This window comes from Balaenoptera acutorostrata, chromosome 5, assembly GCF_949987535.1.
Source record: "Balaenoptera acutorostrata chromosome 5, mBalAcu1.1, whole genome shotgun sequence".
NCBI classification, from domain to species: domain Eukaryota; kingdom Metazoa; phylum Chordata; class Mammalia; order Artiodactyla; family Balaenopteridae; genus Balaenoptera; species Balaenoptera acutorostrata.
The window spans coordinates 124,845,724-124,865,430 of NC_080068.1; the positions used below are offsets into that span (position 1 = coordinate 124,845,724).

Consider the following 19,707-nt stretch of genomic DNA (forward strand, 5'->3'; position numbering starts at 1 on the left):
TTTGTATTATTTGGATAAATACCCAGAAGTAGGAAAGCTGGATCATAAGGTAGTTCTAATCTTAATTTTTGGAGGAATTTCTATACTGTATTCAATAGTGGTACACCAGTTTATATTCCCACCAACAGTGTATGAAGATTCCCTTTCTCCACATCCTTGCCTACACTTGTTATTTCTTACTTTTTGATGATAGCTCTTCTAACAGACATGAGGTGATATCTCATCATGGTTTTGATTTGTATTTCTCTAATAATTAGTGATGTTGAAAATCTTTTCATACGCCTGCTGGCCATCTATATGTCTTCTCTGGAAAAATATCTATTTAGATACTCTGCCCATTTTTAATCATTTTTTAAATTATTGAGTTATATGAGCTCTTTACGTATTTTTTGGATATTAACCCCTTATCAGATATACCATTTGCAAGTATCTTCTCCCATTCAGTAGGTTGTCTTTTCCTTTTGTTGATGGCTTCCTTTCCTGTGCAGAAGCTTTTCATTTAGATGTAGTTCCATTTGTTTATTTTTACTTTTGTTTCCCTTGCCTGAGGAGGCATATCAGAAAAGTCTTGCAAAGACCAATATCAGAAAGCATAGTGCTTAAGTTTTCTTTCAGGAGTTTTCTGATTTTAGGTCTTACATTCAAATCTTTAATCCATTTTGAGTTGATTTTTGTGTATGGTGTGAGACAGTGGTCTAGTTTCTTTCTTTTTTTGCATGTGACTGCCCAGTGTGGATTTATTTCTGGGCTTTCAATTCTGTTTCATTGATCTATGTATGTTTTTCTGCCAATACCATGCTGTTTTGATTAATTTAACTTTGTAATATAGTTCAGAATCAGGGCGCATGATACCTCCAGCTTTGTTTTTTTTTCCTCAGGATTGCTTTAGCTATTCAGGGTCTTTTGTGGTTCCATATACATTTTTTGTTCTCTTTCTGTGAAAAATGTGCTTGTGATTTTGATAAGGATTGTGTTGAATCTGTAGATTGCTTTAGGTGATATGGGCATTTTAACAATGTTAATTCTTCTAGTCCATGATCACAGAATATCTTGCTATTTATGTGTGTCTTCAGTTTCTTTCAACAGTGTCTTATGATTTTTGGTATACAGGTCTTTTACCTCCTTGGTTAAATGTATTCCTAGGTATTTTATTATTTTTGTTTTGATTGTAAATGGGATTGTTTTCTTAATTTCTCTTTCTGCTAGCTCATTGTAAGCATATAGAAACAACAGATTTTTGTATGTTGATTTTATACCCTGCAACTTTCCATTTACTTTTTATTGAATTTCATCACCACAATCTTGTTTTGCTTCATTTTCATCTTTGCTGTCCAGTTCCCTTTTAATTAACCATTTTTGTAAAATGTCATGTGGGTTTATCACAAGGAGGCAATATAACTACATGCTTTACTGTCTGTGCATGAAATGAAAAACAAATGTGCACTGACCAATCACTGACAGACTTTGACAGAGTGATGTGGTTGGTCAGTGATCATGATGTACGTCTATTATTTATGTAGTGATTTGTGGACTGAAGAGCTAGCAGCAAGTTTATACTTTATGCAGTAAATTTTAGTTAAAATTTGAACCGTGTTGTTGGGGTCTGGTGTTATTTAACTATAAACCATGGTAATTGCATCCATTCACATTGGAATCATCAAATCCAGACACCAAAACATTAATATCTGCTTACATTCCTGGACTAGAGTTTAAAGTCCTGAGTTAAATTTGTATTTCTATTTGCAGTAGCCTACTTTCATGTAAATATATGCATACATATAAGTATATATTAATATGTAAAAATATGTGTATATATAAAAATGTGTATACACACATATAGTATATGTATCATCATTGATATAATTAGGTTATGCATAATTATATATAATATGATTATATATATTAGATTATATTTACAGCCTACTTATTGGCCTGCTAAATGCCATATAATACTTCTACAGACCAGACCTTCATCTGACCACACTTCCCTTCTTATGTTCCCAGACAAATTCTTTGAGTGACTTTGAACTTACTGTCTTTAGTCTAGCCGAACCTAACATTCCTTTTAATTTTTCTACTATCACACCACCTCTGAGTGCTCTACATTCTTATTACTATACCATGGTTAGCTTTTATTTCTCAGATCTCCTGTAACTCCACCTTAGATCTTATTTATTAGGAAACTTTTGTCACAGTACACTTTTCCTGGTCATTAATTTTAGTCTTGTCTGGGCTTTTTTGTAGCACATTGTTCATTCTACTAATTATTGTACCTTACTATTGGGTTACAGTTTCTTGTATAAACATGTATAACTCTCCTAGACCATAAAGCCAGAACAGTTATTAAATCATTTAGCATAAGTCCTGGCATGTAGTATGTCCTCATAAATATTGGTTTCCTTATATCTTTGCTGTCTCCAATCAAGATAGTTGACCATGTTAGGGGCTTAATAAATATTTAATTTTAACTTTACCCATGTGGCTGCTTTTGCCTTAAATGACTGCTTCATTATGTAGCTAGATTTCTTCCCCCTTTTACTTGAATCTCCTCTCTTTAAGACGTTTTTGCCTCGCTTACATGTTTTCAGTTCTTGTCTTTGCAGTTGTGGATTATTTTAATCTCTTTTGAGTCTCTCTTCTATATCTTCTAATTCTCAAAATCTAATTTTTCCTTCTCTGATTGCACACTTAGCATCGATTATAGGCTTACTCTAAGCTTGTACATTTTCTTGAATTATACCACAGAGTGGAATTTTTCTTATTAAATAAGAAATACTAGTATTCATTAAGGAATTATTAGTCTCTAATTATAAATTCTTTAAGTCAAATTGAAAATATCAAAGAATCTTGGAGGGTTTTTTTTCCCAATAGAAAAAAAACCTATGTTTAATTTAACCTATATGACTACACATTCATATTTTACATGAAAGAAGAGGGGAAAAATATCTTTTTAAAATTTTGGTGCTTGAGGTGTATTGTTATTAGTAGTTGATTTATGAAAATCTGAGATATTTTGACTTTTTAATATTAAAATTGTCTATAATATTTCTACCTGAAAATTTTTAGATATGCAGGGGATTTGCCAAAATAACTTTTATAGAGGTTTTAAGTCTTTTGTGTGCATTTCTCATTTTTGTTTCAGTTGCTTTTCTTAGCACTTTCAACTTGGCAAAATATGCCAGCAGGGTTTCATTTCAAATAGCAAATCAAAATATATAAAATGTGATGAAATTAAATATATAAACCATATATTTAACAGAAGAGTAGAGGATGGTTAAGGAAGATGTTCTAGTTGACCTACTATTGACTTTAAATTCTAATACCATTGGGGTGTGCCATCAGATGGCAAGAAAAATTATTTTATCATTTCACTGAAAGCATTAATTAAGTCTGATTTTGACTAGTCATAGAGTAAGATCAAGAAGGAAGACTTAAGGCCCAGTTTCCAACTTACGAAAAAGTTGGAAAAACTTATTCTACTTGATCTCTTACTTAAAATTATTTAAATGGCTTATTCTTCACCTTGGAGATTATTTTGCTAACAAGTTAATAAAGATTGTGTGGTTCTGGGAAAAAAGAAATAAAACCTTGTCATTTTCTTTTTTCATTTTTTTCCACATTTTTAGGCAAGGCCATGTGAATCTTCCTCCACTTGAGTTCAAACCAGCATTGATGTTGGAAACCTTTAGCATCAGCGCTGTTGTAATGGAAAAGTCTGTGTGCACCCCTCAGAACTCTGCCAGTGCTCTTTCTTTTCATGATCTCAACAAGCGTTATTACAATACCTTTCACTGCAACTTTACTATTTCCTGTCAGTCAATAAGCCAGCATGTAGATATGGCTTTAGTTCGTCTTATTCATCAATTTAGTACGATGATAGATGACATCAAAGCGACTCAGACTGACATTAAACTTAGCAGATATACAGCTGGATCCGCTTCTCCAACGCCTACCTTCAAAACCAGAAAACATCGGGATTTTCGCTCATCTGACTTCAGCCGCAGTTCTAGAGGAAGTCTTAATGGTGGCAATAGAGTAAATAATGCAAAGAACAAACGGACCAACAATGAGAACAACAAAAAGGAGTCTCGAAACAAAAATTCATTAGGAAGATCTGAAAGAAGAACTTCAAAGGTGTCTAGGAAAGGTTCAAAAGACGTGGTGGATCATATGACTATCCATATGGATGACTCTGACTCGATTACCGTGTCAGAGCAAAGTGAGCCTTCAGCTGAGTGCTGGCAGAATATGTATAAACTGCTTAACTTCTATTCACTTATCTCTGATCCAACAGGAATACTGGAAAAATCTTCAGAAACATTTGGACCAGCAGGTAATGTATATTTTTATATTTAAAAAATTTTCTGTTTAGAATAGCAATAATCCTAAAAAAGACAAGTTTATCCATCATGTTTTCTTAATGTTATAATTGGATAATTGAAATGCAAAGAAATTGGCAGTCGCCCAAGGAGAGAAAATAGTGATGGCGATCAGATATTCTGCTACCCCTTTTTCCCATCCTTCCTAACCCTTACACAGTATGCTCCTAAAGAATTCACACAGACCTGCTTTCAAACACCTGACTGTACTATTTATTTTCAAATATGACCATGGGAAAACGTTGAAAAATTTAAGAAATCATTTTGGTGGGGAAGAGGACAAAGAGGGCCAGTTTGGAACGTGCAGGAAAGAAAGGTCAGTTGATGTCCTTCCATTTTGCAGTTTTCACGTCTAGACCTACGTATTTCTGTTCACTTAAAGGAGTCCGGAGCCCTACAGAGCCAACGTGTAAAGTAGTGTTTGAGAATGAACAAGACAGGAACAGCCTGACTAGGACGCAGAGGAAGCGCAGCGTGGCAGCTGCTGAGCCCCAGCACGTCACTCTGATCGTGTTTGGGGTTGGCATGGTGAGCCGCACGCACCTGGAGGCGGACATTGGCGGGCTAACCATGGAGTCAGAGCTGAAGAGGATCCACGGCAGTTTCACACTGAAGGAAAAAATGAAAGGCAGGTGACATTCTAACCCCGGGGCGCCTCTTTTCTGAAGAAAGCCAGTGCCATGTCTCACAAATTCCTACTTGGCAGTTTTTCTTCAGAGAATGGAACTTCCCGTTTATACGAGTCAAGAGTGCTCGTGTATATAGTTTCTTTTTCTTATTCTTAACGTTTTAAAAAATCTTGTAAGTATTCTGTGCCAAGTTTTACTTCTGAGATTTAAAATGTCCTTAGGCTATTTAATGTCATTAGGCTCTTGAGTGCATGAATGGCATGTTAAACTACATATTTAGCCTCACTCCAGTTTTGACGTATAATACATATGTATATGTGAATGCATAGAAATAAAAATCTTCAAGGAAATTTTTTTAAAAAGTCATTTGGAGATAGTTTAAATTTCATTGTACCTTTAAAGTTATCTTTTGTCATTGAACGTATTATGAATAAAATGACATTTTAATATGAAGTGCAACTCTCCAGAATTCATACACTTTTTTTTTTTCACATTTTAAGATGTTTTACATCAAAAGATGACTGAGACATGTGCCACGGCTCATATTGGTGGGGTCAATATTGTGCTGCTTGAAGGGATTACACCAAATATACAGTAAGTGTGTTTTTTTTTACTATTCTCTTAAACTTGTTTGTTATAGTTTTACAGGAAACTTAAAATTCATTGGATGAATCCCGTACCTACTACGTTTTGAGATTTATATACTTAATGTTGCCAGACACTGTGATTCTGTCACTAAGAACATCACAAATGAAATGTTCTCAGAAAACTTATTTATTCCTTTTCTAAAATTGGACTACTGCCACCCCTCCACCCTAAAAAACTGACTCCCGGGACATTTTAAGATTGTGTGACAGGAAAAATGATTACAGTGCAAATTTCAGTTAAACATATGAGATGCAAAAGCTCACGTAATTCAAATAGTTAAGTATTTAAAACAAAATTATAGTCAGAGAATATAGACTGTCTCTTGATTTTATTCTAACTAATCATTACCCATATTCATGCTGGGTTTCCAAACTTTATCTTGCCATTTTTTCATTTAAAGAATTTAACAATAAAGCCTATGAGACCCTTCAAATAGTATAGGTAAGCTTTCTGTAGTGAGTATACCATTCCATATTACTTTTCATCTGACTCTTTGCTCTCACCTTTTCTTTATATGTTCTATTTGTGGATCTGTCCAAAATTGTTCTGGTAATGATTACCTTTATACATGATATTTAGATCACTATTTGGTTGTCAATACATTTAACCGTTGACTTTGCTCATACACTTGGGAGTATAGCACTTCATTCCTAACTTCCTTTCAGTGGAGCACTTTTATGCTATAACTACAAAATGTATTTTGATAATTTAGGTCAGATTTTGAGGATTTGCTCATTCTTAATATTATAACTAGTTAATGTCCTACTGTTGTCCCTTAAAGCATCCATCATGCTAAATACTGACTAAATAGAGGATTTGGTTCAATGTTATAAATATTAAATATTAGTTGTAATTTGACTCATTACAGGTCTATTCATAACATTTCAAACATGGGTAATGTGATGACTATCTTGGGAAACATAAAATGGATGGATGAAATGGACGTCTAAGTCTTGCTGAGGCAGTTTGGACCTGTATATCTAGAACCAAAGAGTATATTTCATTATAGCTGCCTAAATGGTCCAGATCACATTTCCTAAGCAGTCTTTCTAAAGACCAGGAAATTCCAGTAGTTGTGAGACAAGATCTTTTCTGATCATTCAGTATGGGAGGAGGGTATTATTATGTAATAATTACAATCTAAAGGAGTTATCTATCATGGACCAGGAGCCTCCTATACATTATTTTATTTAGTCCTCACCACAGTCCTGTTAACTGGGATGTTTTATCCCCACTTTACAGAACAATAAATCGAGATTCAGAAATATCAAAGTGTTTTCCTAAAATGCTTAAAGTCATACAGTCAGTAAGAAGAGATGCCTGAACCTCTGCGCCTTCTACCTCACTATGATGCCACTGCAGGAAGTCACCACAGACCTTGGGTTTCATGATTCCTTTGTTGAGTCTAAATTTAAAGTATCATGGTCACTTTGACCTATTCAGAAGTACAACAAATTTCTTTAGATGTCTCGTGGGTTTTATTTACTCTATCCTCTTGAACCTCTTATCTCCATTATCTATTATCTCTTAAGAGAAGGGCTTCAAATAGTCTCTAAATTTGCAAAACGTATTTATAAAATTGATTTTTTTAAAAAAGTATTAGTTGATAATTCTTGCCTTTAAAAAAATCTCAAGCCAAGATCCCTTAACTTTTTCATTAAAAAAATAAGTTATTAATTACTCACTGCCAAACTCTAGTAGTGTTTAGACTTTCTGGATTTATTCTTTGGCTTTTCACTTCCAGTTTCAATTAAAAGGAAATGGAACTTTTAAAAATTAGTTGAAAAGTTTCTTGAAAATTTTAAAAATGGGAAATAAAAGCTTTCCAAATGATTGCTCATATTGTCACTAATTTACGCATGAATGTTTATTTGCTTCCTTTTTGTTTTCCTGCTTTCTCTTGAATCTTCATCTGTAGACTGGAGGATTTTCCTACATCTCCTACAAGCACAGCCAAACAAGAGTTTCTGTATGTCATTATTATTCTTTTTCATGGACTTTGTGATTAACATAGTATTGAATAGTTTTAAAGATAAAATATTTAGATTATCTGCATGGCTGTAAAAGTATGTAGTTATTATTTTGTAGCTTTAATATAGATCCTTTTATAGATTAAAGTTTACTGATTTTCAAGGAAAATACACAGGTAAGGACTACCTTTTTGGTAATTCATACCTTGTTTTATTGTTGAAAGATTGTAACACTGTAGTTGTGTGTTGCTTTGTGCTTTTTGAAGACCTGTTACAAACCCTTGTTAACATTTGATGTGATAATAGAAGCTAAAATTTTTAACTTTGCAAATGAGTTTTCACAAATTTGCAAAACTAATTATTAAAACACTAATATATGAAAATATCTACATTGCTCAACCTTATAATAATTCTGTCTTTAAGATGGAGAGAGTTCACTGCTCTGTTGTCAGCTTTTATGTATGGCTTTTACTGTGTATCCTTTTGTATTTTGACCAGCTTGATTTGGCCTGTGTATATCTGATATTTTGTGGTAGTGATATATTTAAATACTTGTCACATGAGTCTTACCACCATGACAATTTAGTATGTTACTTAGGACTGATTTTTTCTTTCAACCTTTTCTATAAAATTTCAGTATGCTGAATAAATAGATGAATCTGCATATTTTGTTCCAGGCTGGTAAGATTATCAATACCTGGTGAGATTTGTTTCATTGTGTATTGATAATAGGCCATAGTCAAAACATCATCAATCAGCATCCCTTTGTTGGGATTATCTGTGATCTATGTCACTTCATCAGCCAACTAGAAGTACTAAAAAAGAATAAATGCACTAATATTAAATTAGAAAATTGTTTTTGGAAACCACTCTTCCATATTAATATCATCATTAATAATAACAGGTATAGAAAAAATAGCTAATTCCACTTTAGTAGTTATAGTAGCTAGGGAAGATTTATTGTTTCTCTCTTTTTTATCACTGAGTTCTCTGGATGTATAATAAAAAAAAAAATCAGTACTGTATGATTTTAGAAAGGATGCTATTTAATGGCTGAAGATCACATCTTTATCCACTCAACTAATTAGGTTATTAGGTTGCATATTATGGCCTGCACACTGTGTTAGGTTTCAGAGATGGAACAGTAAGCAAGTGAGAGGTAGTTCCTGTCATAATATCACTTGTAGGCCCACTCCCTCTTTTTTCAGGCCTTCCTGCTGAGAGAGTTAACACGTAAGGTACAATTGCCAAATGGGAAAGGAAGCTCCAAAGACTTTTAATAGTTAACTGAATTACACGTGATCCCAGCACTCTCTGTCCACATTGTAGAGATTTCCAGGCAAAACTGAACTGAGGCGGGCAGCATGGGTCAGGGTTCATAAATTAGTTTACCTACTTTCCCTGCCTTTAAAGTCTGGGCCTGCAAGATCAAGGAGGTGGGGTGGGGGTGGAGATACGGTAGCGATAATGAGGCCCCAAAGTAAATCCTCAAACTCTCAACTGGCACTACAAGGATGGCTGGCCTGCTTTAAAGGCCCTGTGGCCTGGACACAGGAAGAAAAAGAAGATGCGGAAAAGTCCTTGCCTGATTAGGCACTGTGGTGGTTATAACAGGCTCACAGTGGATCTGCCCTACCACCACTGCCAATGAATTCTTGAACCAAGCTTCTTGGTCGCTTGCTGTGAACTTTTTACATATATGAGGCATGCCTGGCATGCTACAAGTTCTTATAGTCTTCTCTTTAAAAAGACTTTGGCCACTTCTTTCCTGTGTAAAAGTCTTATGTATACTACATGTTTTTTGATCTAGATTAAGTGACAGCTCTTTTAAGAACTAAAGTAGATAATATATGAATAGATAATTATGAATAGATAAATCTGAAATTATGAATAGATAATTTATGAATAGATAAATTATGAATAGATAATTCATATTGGCAGCTTGTAAATTGTTTAATTCCTCATTCTGGGTCTCCTCACATCTTTAACATGTACAGTTTGACAAGAGTTAATCAGACATCCTCTACAGTGTCTGTTTCAGTTTGATCAGTGTAGGACTATCCTGTTGTCGAGCTCCAAGGAACATTACTCACGCTGTAGTCGTGGGCATCATTTACATAGCCTACAGTGTGACGGTGCCCTCTGGAGTGGGGCAACACAGAGCCCCTGAAGTCCTTAACATCAAAATTTCCACCGGAAATACCACAGTAGGATCTACAGTAGGAGAGCAGTCAGCCCCATAGCTTTCTATTCTGACATTTGGTGTATAATTGAAAATCAAGGGTTGTGTATATGCTTATATAATCACAAGTAATATTTAAGCAGACTTCTATAGATTATAAAGGTAAAATAGTAAGATAGGTGTAGAACTTCTTGACTGTCATGATAACAAGACTTCTTTGTAAATGTATGCTTAGTTTCATTCAGTAGGTGAATACTGTTCACAACTAGAAAGCCCTTTGCATTTTAGCACCACCTGAGTGTTCTGGCTCATGTTGAAATTGAATTTAAAATGGAATCTCATTGATGATAAATAGTAGCTTTATTTATTAAAATAGTTAAGATTCAAAATTCAGTAACTAGTCAGCATCCTAGAATCTATACTCATGCTAGCTAGAACAATTCCATAGATTACTTTTTTCTTTTTCTAGTCAGTGATAGTCTTTGAGAAATAGTTTCCTTTGAAGAAGAAAGCAAATATAGTTCTCTAGTAATCATTTTTGAATTTTGTATAATACCTGGATTTCACTATCTGTAAATAATCAAAACTTCTAATAGAACCATTGTTATGCGTCTCAAGGTTTATTCTAATAGAAGTTAAATGTAATAAATGGATGATTCCTTAGGTCCTTGAGACTGTAAATAAATTCTCGGTGAATCCTCTGTAGCCTAAGTAGAGATAAATGTGTGTGAACTGACATGTAGTTAATATGAAATTTGCATTTTGTGTGTTTTGCTAAATCTGTTGTCAAGCATTCTTTGCTCATTTGAAAGATAACATATATGTTAAAAGCTTTCCTTTTACTACTGGGCCTTTAGTGGTGCAGTTCATTGACCACAGTTCATTTCCACTGTGTGTGTCAAGACTGCTTCATCATGGCTTTTACATACATGATTTATCACATGATATCTGTGGAATTCCACAGTTGTGTTGAGTCATTCTTCTGCTGTACTTCTTTCTGCTCATTCATTTCACAAAATTCAGTGAGTGTCCACCATGTTCAAAGCACTGTTCTAGGTACTGGAAAGAAAGAACAAGATATCAAGAAAGACAGTATTTCTATTTTATATCTGTACCAGCAAAGCTTACCAATTTTTAATTAAGTAGTAGTTACTCATTATGAATTGGACTTCTATCATTTCTTTGCTACTCACTGAAAATAAAAAATGGAAAATGCAAGTTAAATTTCTTCCTTCTCATTAATTTCTTTTAACATATTAGATGATTGTTAGATTAATTTCTTTGGCTGATTAGATTTTAAGAAGTAAAAGAAGTGGGTTTTTTTTCTTTTAATTTTCACTGTGTATATTTTCTTAGTGGTCGTACAGATGCCTAAAATAAGTTGAAGAAAAACGGAGTTCTGAATGGGGAAAAAAATCAAAATGGGATTTTGTGTGTTGTATATGTGTAATATGTCAGTGTATTCTCTTTTCACGTAAGCACATACATACATTCTTCTGTAAACTCTTTATTAAACAGAATAATATTCAGTACAAACAGTATAAAATGTATGTCCATATTTTTAGAAAACATTATTTCTTTAGTGTGATTTAAATGCATGAAAAATCTTGTAATTTACTTCATTGAATGATTTAAAAACATTTGTCTTGCTCTCAAAATACTTTTTCAAAATTTCTCTTTACTTGGCCATATTTTAATGATCCTCCTTCTCTTTTAATAGAACTGTAGTGAAATGTAGTATTGCCAAGTCCCAAGCCCTCTACAGTGCCCAGAGGGGGTTGAAGACTAACAACGCCGCAGTGTTCAAAGTAGGAGCTATCAGCATCAACATTCCCCAGCACCCTGCCACCTTACACAGCATGATGGTTCGAAGTTCTCACCAACTATCTAAGCAGATCTCAGATCTCATCAGACAACCTTCTACAGTGTAAGTTATTTATTCAAGATCTGTGATTCTATATAGTATTTCATGTCATTCTTTGCTGTGTTAACAATAGTTTGGAGGAAGACATGAAGGTTACATCTAAGTAGTGACTATTATGGATAGTGGGGCGGGTAGAAAGTAGCTAAACATGATTGTGGGGGAATCATATTCTGGATATTATTAAAGTACTATGTCACAAATGCAATTGTCAGTCTTTCATATTGCATCAGTAAAGCTTAAGAGATCCTAGAGATTAGTGGACATTATAAAGTGATACTAATAAAAGGCAAACTGACAAATTCTAGGATTGTAGCAATATTTCTTTACTTTGAACTCACTGAAATTTGTGAGTGCATAGATTTATAAAGTTGCAGTGGCCATTTATGTCCCATGCGTGGTTTTGTGCTGACCTCTATGTGAGATTATTGTACATGGTTCAAGGCAGGATTTGAATATACCATTTAAATATTTTAAAAGGCAGTAAATGGGACCTTTGCACAGTAACCTTTATTCCCTGGGTCTGCATTGCCAAGCTTTCTTCCTGGTCTCCAAAGCTATAGCTAATGAATAACTAATAAAAATATAAGTAAAAGGTAAAAATTTGTCTTGTTATGTTTCCTTTTTCCTAACCTGTAAGGTAGAAAAACACTAGTGTGTATTTTGACAGTGTCTTAAAGCAGTGATTTTTCCAGTTGTCCTATCTAGATCTTTAATTCTGATGTAATATTAATTCATGTCTGGTTGACTAAGTAGTAATAATTTAAACATGTTTCTCCTGTCAGTGGAATATGGAATCCAGAATGTGTACATGAGCCTTAGTTATAAAATACCCTAAGGAATTTTTCCTTATTAGAATGTATTGGTAGTGGAGTGGAGTAGTTAAAAACAAAGACTCTAGATTCAGATTGACTGAGTTCAAAACTGATTTCACCACTTTCTCGCTATACTTCATTTGTAAAATGGAGATAACAGTACCTAATCAAAGGGTTTTGTGAGATAAATAAATTATATAAAATACACAAAGCAATAAGAATAGTACCTGGCACATAGTAAGCACTAAAATAATTATTGCTGTTGTTGGTGTTGGTGTTATTATTTTTAATAGTGCTAGTAATAGTAATAGTATTAACAATCAGCAATAGAGTGCATAATGGTTAAGTCATGGAATTTGGAATCAGACAAACCTCCAGTTTCACATTAATGATGTGACTGGCCTTGGCAGTGTAACATTCAGTTTATATTGTTATTACTTCATCTTGTTTACTTTTCTAGATCATTTTTCAATGGCTGTTCTGAGGAAGTCTTAATATGATCTGGTATTAGAAAGAAAACATCTGTTCATAGTTTATTATTGCTCTTTTACATTGAGAATACCAATTTTATACAATTTTTATTTTTATACAATTTAAATTTTATTAGTAGCTGTTCTAATTGTCTTTTTTAAACTTTTTTTTTTTTTTTGCTTTATAGCCCACAGCCTGTAAAAGAAGATATTGCAACCCCCCTACCTTCTGAAAAAACCCCAACAAGTGTTAATCAGACTCCTATTGAAACAAATGAATTTCCTCAGCTACCAGAAGGTTTAGAAAAGAAGCCTATTGTCCTTAAATTCAGCACCATGTTAGATGGTATAGCCATTGGAGCAGCACTTTTACCATCTCTGAAAGCAGAATACAAGATGGGAAGAATGAGAAGTCATGGAATGACAGGTAACATTGAAGTTTGAATTCATTCTTAAAATTTATGACTGGTTTAAGAAATTAGTAATATTTTGGTGAAACAAATTTAGTTTTATAGATTTTTTATGAAAATTTAAATAATTTTAATCAAAACACTTTTAAATTTCATTAATGATGTTCTTCATTCAGTCAAGTAAAAACAGCAATACACTTCCTTGAATGACCAGCATGGACCCTGCTTTCATTTGAACTCTTTAGAGTTATCCACTCTTTAGAAACCATTTCCAACTTAAACTTAAGTTGAATACATTTCTACATTGTTAGGTTCTTATAGCCTGAATAACTTGGTTTATTTTCACGTTGAGTACATTTAGCTTAAATCAGAGGTTATTTGACTTCTTCATAATAGCTATTTTTAAAAGATTTTGTGATCCTTATATATCCTCTCCAAAAGCACTTTGCTGTTGTATTTTTATTCTGAAATGTATCATGTATACAAAAGTATGTCAGTTACATTCACACAGTTTATAGAACTGTAAACTCACCCACCGATTACACATCTTAAGAATTAAAACATTACCAGTACTTTGAAGGCTCCTTCAATGAATATTATTACTACCAGATAATAGTCCCCATGAGTGCTTGGTTAATAATCACTATCATGAATTTTGTGTTATCCACTCCTTTGCTTTTCTTTATAGTTTTATTACATAGACATATACTCATAAATGACCAATTTTGTTGTAGCCTGTTTTAAACTTTATTCATATGGAGTCCCACTAATGTATATTTTTACTTGGAATTTTTTTGTTGCACATTTTCTTTGATTTATTTATATTCATCCATGTACCTTTGGTTCATTCATTTTTCAGTGAAATATAGGAGTCCGTTAAGTGATTTTATCACAATTTATTTATCTATTCTGCTATTGATGGACCTTTGCCTCATTCTATTTTTTGCTATTACCTTTGTTCTCATACACATCTTCTGGTACATATGTGCAAGAGTTTCTCAAGGATATTTACTTAGGAGTGATACAGCTAGATTATAGGGTAAATGCATCTTCAACTTTACTAGGAAATATAAAACTGTTTTCCTTAGTGCTTGTGTCCACCAGTTTTTACCCTCCCATCAGTATTAGACTGGAGTTCCCACTGTTCTGCATCCTTGCCAACACTTGGTATTATCGACTTTAAAATTATTGCTTGTCTGGTAAATGTGGAACGGTATCTCATTGTAGGTTTAATTTATGTTTCTGTAGTTATTAATGGAGCTGAATTTTTAAATATGATTAAGGGGTCCTTATATGTTTTCTTATATGAAGCACCTCTTGATGGTTCTTGTTTGTTTTCTGCCCATTTGACCATTGAGTCATTTGTATTTTTCTTGGTTCACAGAAATTCTTTGTATGTTTTGTATATTAAGCCTTTGATGTTATATGTTCAACATATATTGTCACCCAGTCAGAGGCTTATTTCACTTTTTGGTCTTTTGATCAACATATACTCTTAATTTTAATGTAATTGAATTAATATTTTCTTGTTTTATTGTGTATTTTATGTTTTGAAGAAGACATAAAAATATAAATTTTTATATCCTTCTGTTCCCAGGATCATGAGAAGATTCTATCATATTTGCTGTTAAACATTTTGAAGTTTTGCTTTTCACATTTAAGTTCCTAATCTGTAAGGAATTGACTGTTTTTTTCTTCAGTTTGGTATGGAGTAGTATGCATAACCAATTATCTCAGCATCATTTTTTGACTAATCTGTTCTCTTCTCAGTGATAGATAACACAACTTTATCATCTATTAAGTGTTTATGTATATGGAGGTCTATTTCAGAGCTCTCTATTGTGCCTCAGTGGCCTGTTTGCACCAGTGTCATACTGATACTTGACTTTTCCTTTTTTTAGAAGTTGTCCTGGTTATTTTTGTTTATTTGCTCCTTCAGATATATTTTAGAATCAGTTTGCCAAGTTCCCTGAAAAAGCCTGTTTGGATTTTTATAGAAATTGAGTTGAATATATAGATTTACTTGGGGAAGAATTAAAAATATTGATTGATATTGAGAACTGACATAGTATTTAACCTTCTTATTCCTGCATATGTCTATCTCTCTGTTTCTTTAGGTCTTCTTCAATGTTTTTCTATAAAGTTTAAAATTTTTCAACTTAAGGTTTTAGTGTATCTGTTGCAAGATATGTTTATTTACTTAGATACCTAGGCACCTTATGTTATTGTTGTTATTACAAATGGTATATTTTATAAATAGCATTTTAAACTAGTGGTGGTATGTACAAATGCGCTTGATCCTTTTATGTTAATCTTATACTCAGCAACCATATTAAACTATTTTATTATTGCTAATAAGATTCTGTGGAGTTTCCTAAGTAGATATTCATACCATGTGCAAATAATACTTTTGTTTCTTCCTATCCAGTCTTTATGCCTTTTTATTTTTCTTATCTTACTGTGTCTCTACTACCAAGTTCAGTAAAAGGGGTACTGTTGGCATCCTTGTTTTACTCACATTTTTTAAGGGAATTAATATTTCACCAGTGAATATGATGTTTGCTGTAGGTTTTTGCTGGGTTATTTTTATCAAGTCAAGATAAGTTACTTTTACTCCTAGTGTGCTAAGAGTTCCTATGAATGATTGGCGAATACTTATTATTGGATACTTTTTTCTGCATCTGTTGAAATTAAAATATTTTTTCTCCTTTATTCTATTAACATGATAAATTACATTAATAATTAAAAAAAACACGTATACATATATGTGAATACATACATACATGTATGTATTTTTGTATGTATGTGTATGTATTTATTTCTGCCCTCTAGCATTTTAGGCTTTCTTTATTGAGAGGGATTTTTCTGAACATCTTTTCTTATCAGAAACAGAAGCACTTTAAAGTGAATTTCTATATTTGGCAGAGTCAGAAGTGTTGGGCCTTCAGGTATTGGGCTAAATGGCTCTTCTTGTCTGTTTATTCAGGGCATCCATGCAATAGAAGAGTCAACAGAAGCAGCAAATCAAAAGCCGAATAGTCAGTTTAGAACTAGGAAGATATGAATATTTAGGAGCAAAGAAAACATATTGCCAAATATCCAGTCAGATAACAACCCATAATTCTTCTTGCAATAAAGGAAAGGGACAAAAACAGTAGAAAAAAAAAAAGGCTATACTAGTGATAAGGGATGACCTGAGGCCTAGTATTATTTCAGTCTGTGTTTTTATTTGGTGATGTTGTTGGTAGTAATAGTAGTGGTAGCTACTGTGAAGGTCAGCCCGCACCCCTTGCAGCCTGCAAGCCATAGTCAATGACTCTGCCTGGCTGGAGTGGTGAGTAAGTGGAGATCAGAGCAGTTGTGACCTATCTGGCCTTTCACAGTTGCACCAGTTGGTGAGACAGCGTGTTTCTGTTTATGGATAACTCATTCCAAGTATAAACGTTACTGTATAGTGAGTGAATATAGTGAATGTGACATATAGGAGGTGACCTTTAATTAGTATGTGGAAGAAAGAGAATTATTTCTGGCACAATTGAGAATACTAGGAATATATAATAAATTTTAAATGTAGGCAAAATAGGCTGTTTAATGTTTGAGTGGAGAGAATTGCTTATGTACAGAACAGTATCAGTAGATTTGATTGGTTGGAAAGGAACATGCACATATACATTAGACAGTATATGTAATAGGCAATAATAGATCTTGATTTTAACAAGGTTTCTGCTATGCCTTAATGCCCTCAATAAATAGTTGGAGAAATATGGCCTGAGTAAATAGTACAGGTTGTGTATTTATAATTGTTTGAACAACTACATGCCAAATTGTTGATTTAAGTGTTTAGAACCAACAGTAAACTAAAACTCATACCATATTCTTATTTGGAATATGGTCCCATTATTATTGTTAAGGTCAAAGATACGTGTGTTTGTAAAATTTTATACTTGACGAATGTTTTCATTGAGTATAATTTAGTTGATTTGACAATTTCACTGTTTCCTTCCATACTGAGTCAGGATCAAGAGGCAAGTTATCAACTGCTAACTATTCTCTCTGAATAAAACACTGTGTGGATTGCTGTTGTTTTGTTTTGTTTTGCACTTTAATTTCTCTTGTTTTAACTCTTTCATAATAAAGGCAATTTCTTTTCTACCTTATGTGAAATAAAGAGAACATTTACAGGTGTTTCTCTAGCACCTAACACAATGCTGGGCACCTAGTAGGCTTAATAAATGATATTTGCTGGCTTAATAATACTGGCTGATGCTTTATAGTAACCATACATATATTTAAAGATGGGAAATATTTTATAAGCAAATTTAAAATATCCTTCTCATATCTTTCAACATAGGTTTGGAAAATGCATACTTTTTTTTATAGACACTATTTATTGAACAAAGTAAGGAATGAGAATGAATGAGTGAATGAGCACCTGAACAACAAACAGTAACATTCCTTATTTCTTACAGGTGCACAGACCAGGTTTACGTTTGAGCTGCCAAATCACAGATTACGTTTTACTTCAAAAGTTTCTGCCACCGATATGTCAACCATTCCTCCTTCTGCCAGTCTTAACCTTCCTCCTGTTACTATGTCAGGGAAATATATAATGGAAGAGCATGATAGTTATTCAGACCAGGTGTGGAGTATAGATGAACTGCCTTCTAAACAAGGGTACTATTTACAGGGAAATTATCTACGTTGTGTGGCAGAAGTAAGTTCACTTTTTAATTATCTTACTCTTTGTAATTTAGCAGCCTTCAGACTTTAGGTGTACCAAAGTATGTAGTGATCCAAAAAATCATCAAATCATTTATTCCTACAGAATTTTGTACTGTATTTGGTGTGTGTGTGTGTACGTACACATGTGTATGTGTTTGTGTCTCTCTCCTTATAGTTTTATTTAAACATGCTTTTTTTTCTTGTTTTAATCATCTTTGAATTCATATTTATTATATTGGGTTTCACATGTATCTCTACAATATTTTCATGATTCATTTGACTATAAAAACGCTAAGGGTATCTAACATTTGTCAGGTGCTTCATATTCATTGACTTGTACAATCCTTAAATCAATCCTTTGAGGTAGATATTTTATTCTCATTTTACAAGTAAAGAAACTGAGCCATTAGAGAGGTTACATGATTCATCCAGGTATACATACTTATTAACAATATAAAGGTCATACAGAGATAAAATAATTACAGGCAGATTCACAGACTAGTTTCTTTACTAAGGGAATTTGAAAGCCAGCATACATGATTCCATCATTATTTTTTCCCTTTATATCTGTACAATTATCACAAGTTTAAAAAGCATTTGGATATGTTTTCATTTGATTTGTGGTAAGTAGGCCATTTGTTATCATCCTAATTTGTTATAGTAGAAAATCAAATGTAGAGAGATTAAGTAACTTTCCCTAAGTCTCGCAACTATCAAATGAGAGATGTAGGAGTCACACAGTGTGCTCGTCCCTCGGCTTGCTTTGTCAGTTTGTCAGAAGCAGTTGCAACCTTATCAAAAATCAATTTGCCAACTATTTGTTTTATAAATTTTATTCTCTAGAATCTGAAGGATCTATACGAATGCTCTTTGGCGTCTTTCTAGAAATATTACAGCTAAGTAGGATATATTTAAGTCTGGTTTACCTTCTTTAGACTCTGTCCTAGAACTTCTCGTGTACAAGATGCTAGAAGTCAAATATTTATTTACTAAAAGGTGGATTATAAAGCATATTTCATTTGTGCTTTCTACTCTGAAAAATAAGTGTCCCAGACTGTAGTTAGCAATACTATTATTAATGCTTCATTTGACAGAAAATAAAACAAATCAAATGCAGTATATTGCATAGTTCCTTACTAATATTAGCTATTATAAAGCTATAAAGTTTGTAATTGGTGCAGAACACCATCCCAGATTTACTAAGAATGCAGTTAATTACAAATATTTGAAAGAATCTAAAGTTGCATCTCTCTGAGAGTTGCCCATTTAACTATGGCCTAAAATAGACACATGTGAAAATCATCTTTGCCCATTTGATACTACTATATATAAAATAAAAGTGCCCAGTGAAACTTAGACTTTATGTGACTTCTCACCTAAGAAAAGACTGCTACATCTCTTTTGCTGTTAACTTTTGATCAAAATATGGACACTATCAAAGTGACAAATGTTGAGGCATTTGCCTTACTCATAAGGATGTTTCAATTCATCGTTACTACAAAACTCATCTCCAGTTAGGGCCGGCTTTCTATTTAATCTGTTTATTAACTAATTCTTGCCA

The 19,707-nt window shown here is 33.1% G+C and overlaps 1 protein-coding gene across 8 annotated transcripts in view; it reads left to right on the forward strand.

Moving 5' to 3' along the window:
- The window catches only part of BLTP1 (bridge-like lipid transfer protein family member 1), a 202,650-nt gene that overhangs the window by 122,521 nt on the left and 60,422 nt on the right, over window positions 1-19,707 (forward strand). For 7 of the 8 annotated variants that reach the window (XM_057546655.1, XM_057546660.1, XM_057546659.1 and 4 more), the window contains 7 exons: window positions 3,627-4,333; window positions 4,762-5,007; window positions 5,509-5,602; window positions 7,575-7,625; window positions 11,529-11,735; window positions 13,203-13,441; window positions 17,894-18,138. In XM_057546655.1, coding sequence (XP_057402638.1) covers window positions 3,627-4,333; window positions 4,762-5,007; window positions 5,509-5,602; window positions 7,575-7,625; window positions 11,529-11,735; window positions 13,203-13,441; window positions 17,894-18,138 — 1,789 coding nt within the window. The remainder of the gene's footprint in view (window positions 1-3,626; window positions 4,334-4,761; window positions 5,008-5,508; window positions 5,603-7,574; window positions 7,626-11,528; window positions 11,736-13,202; window positions 13,442-17,893; window positions 18,139-19,707) is intronic. The other variant, XM_057546658.1, reaches the window with a different exon arrangement.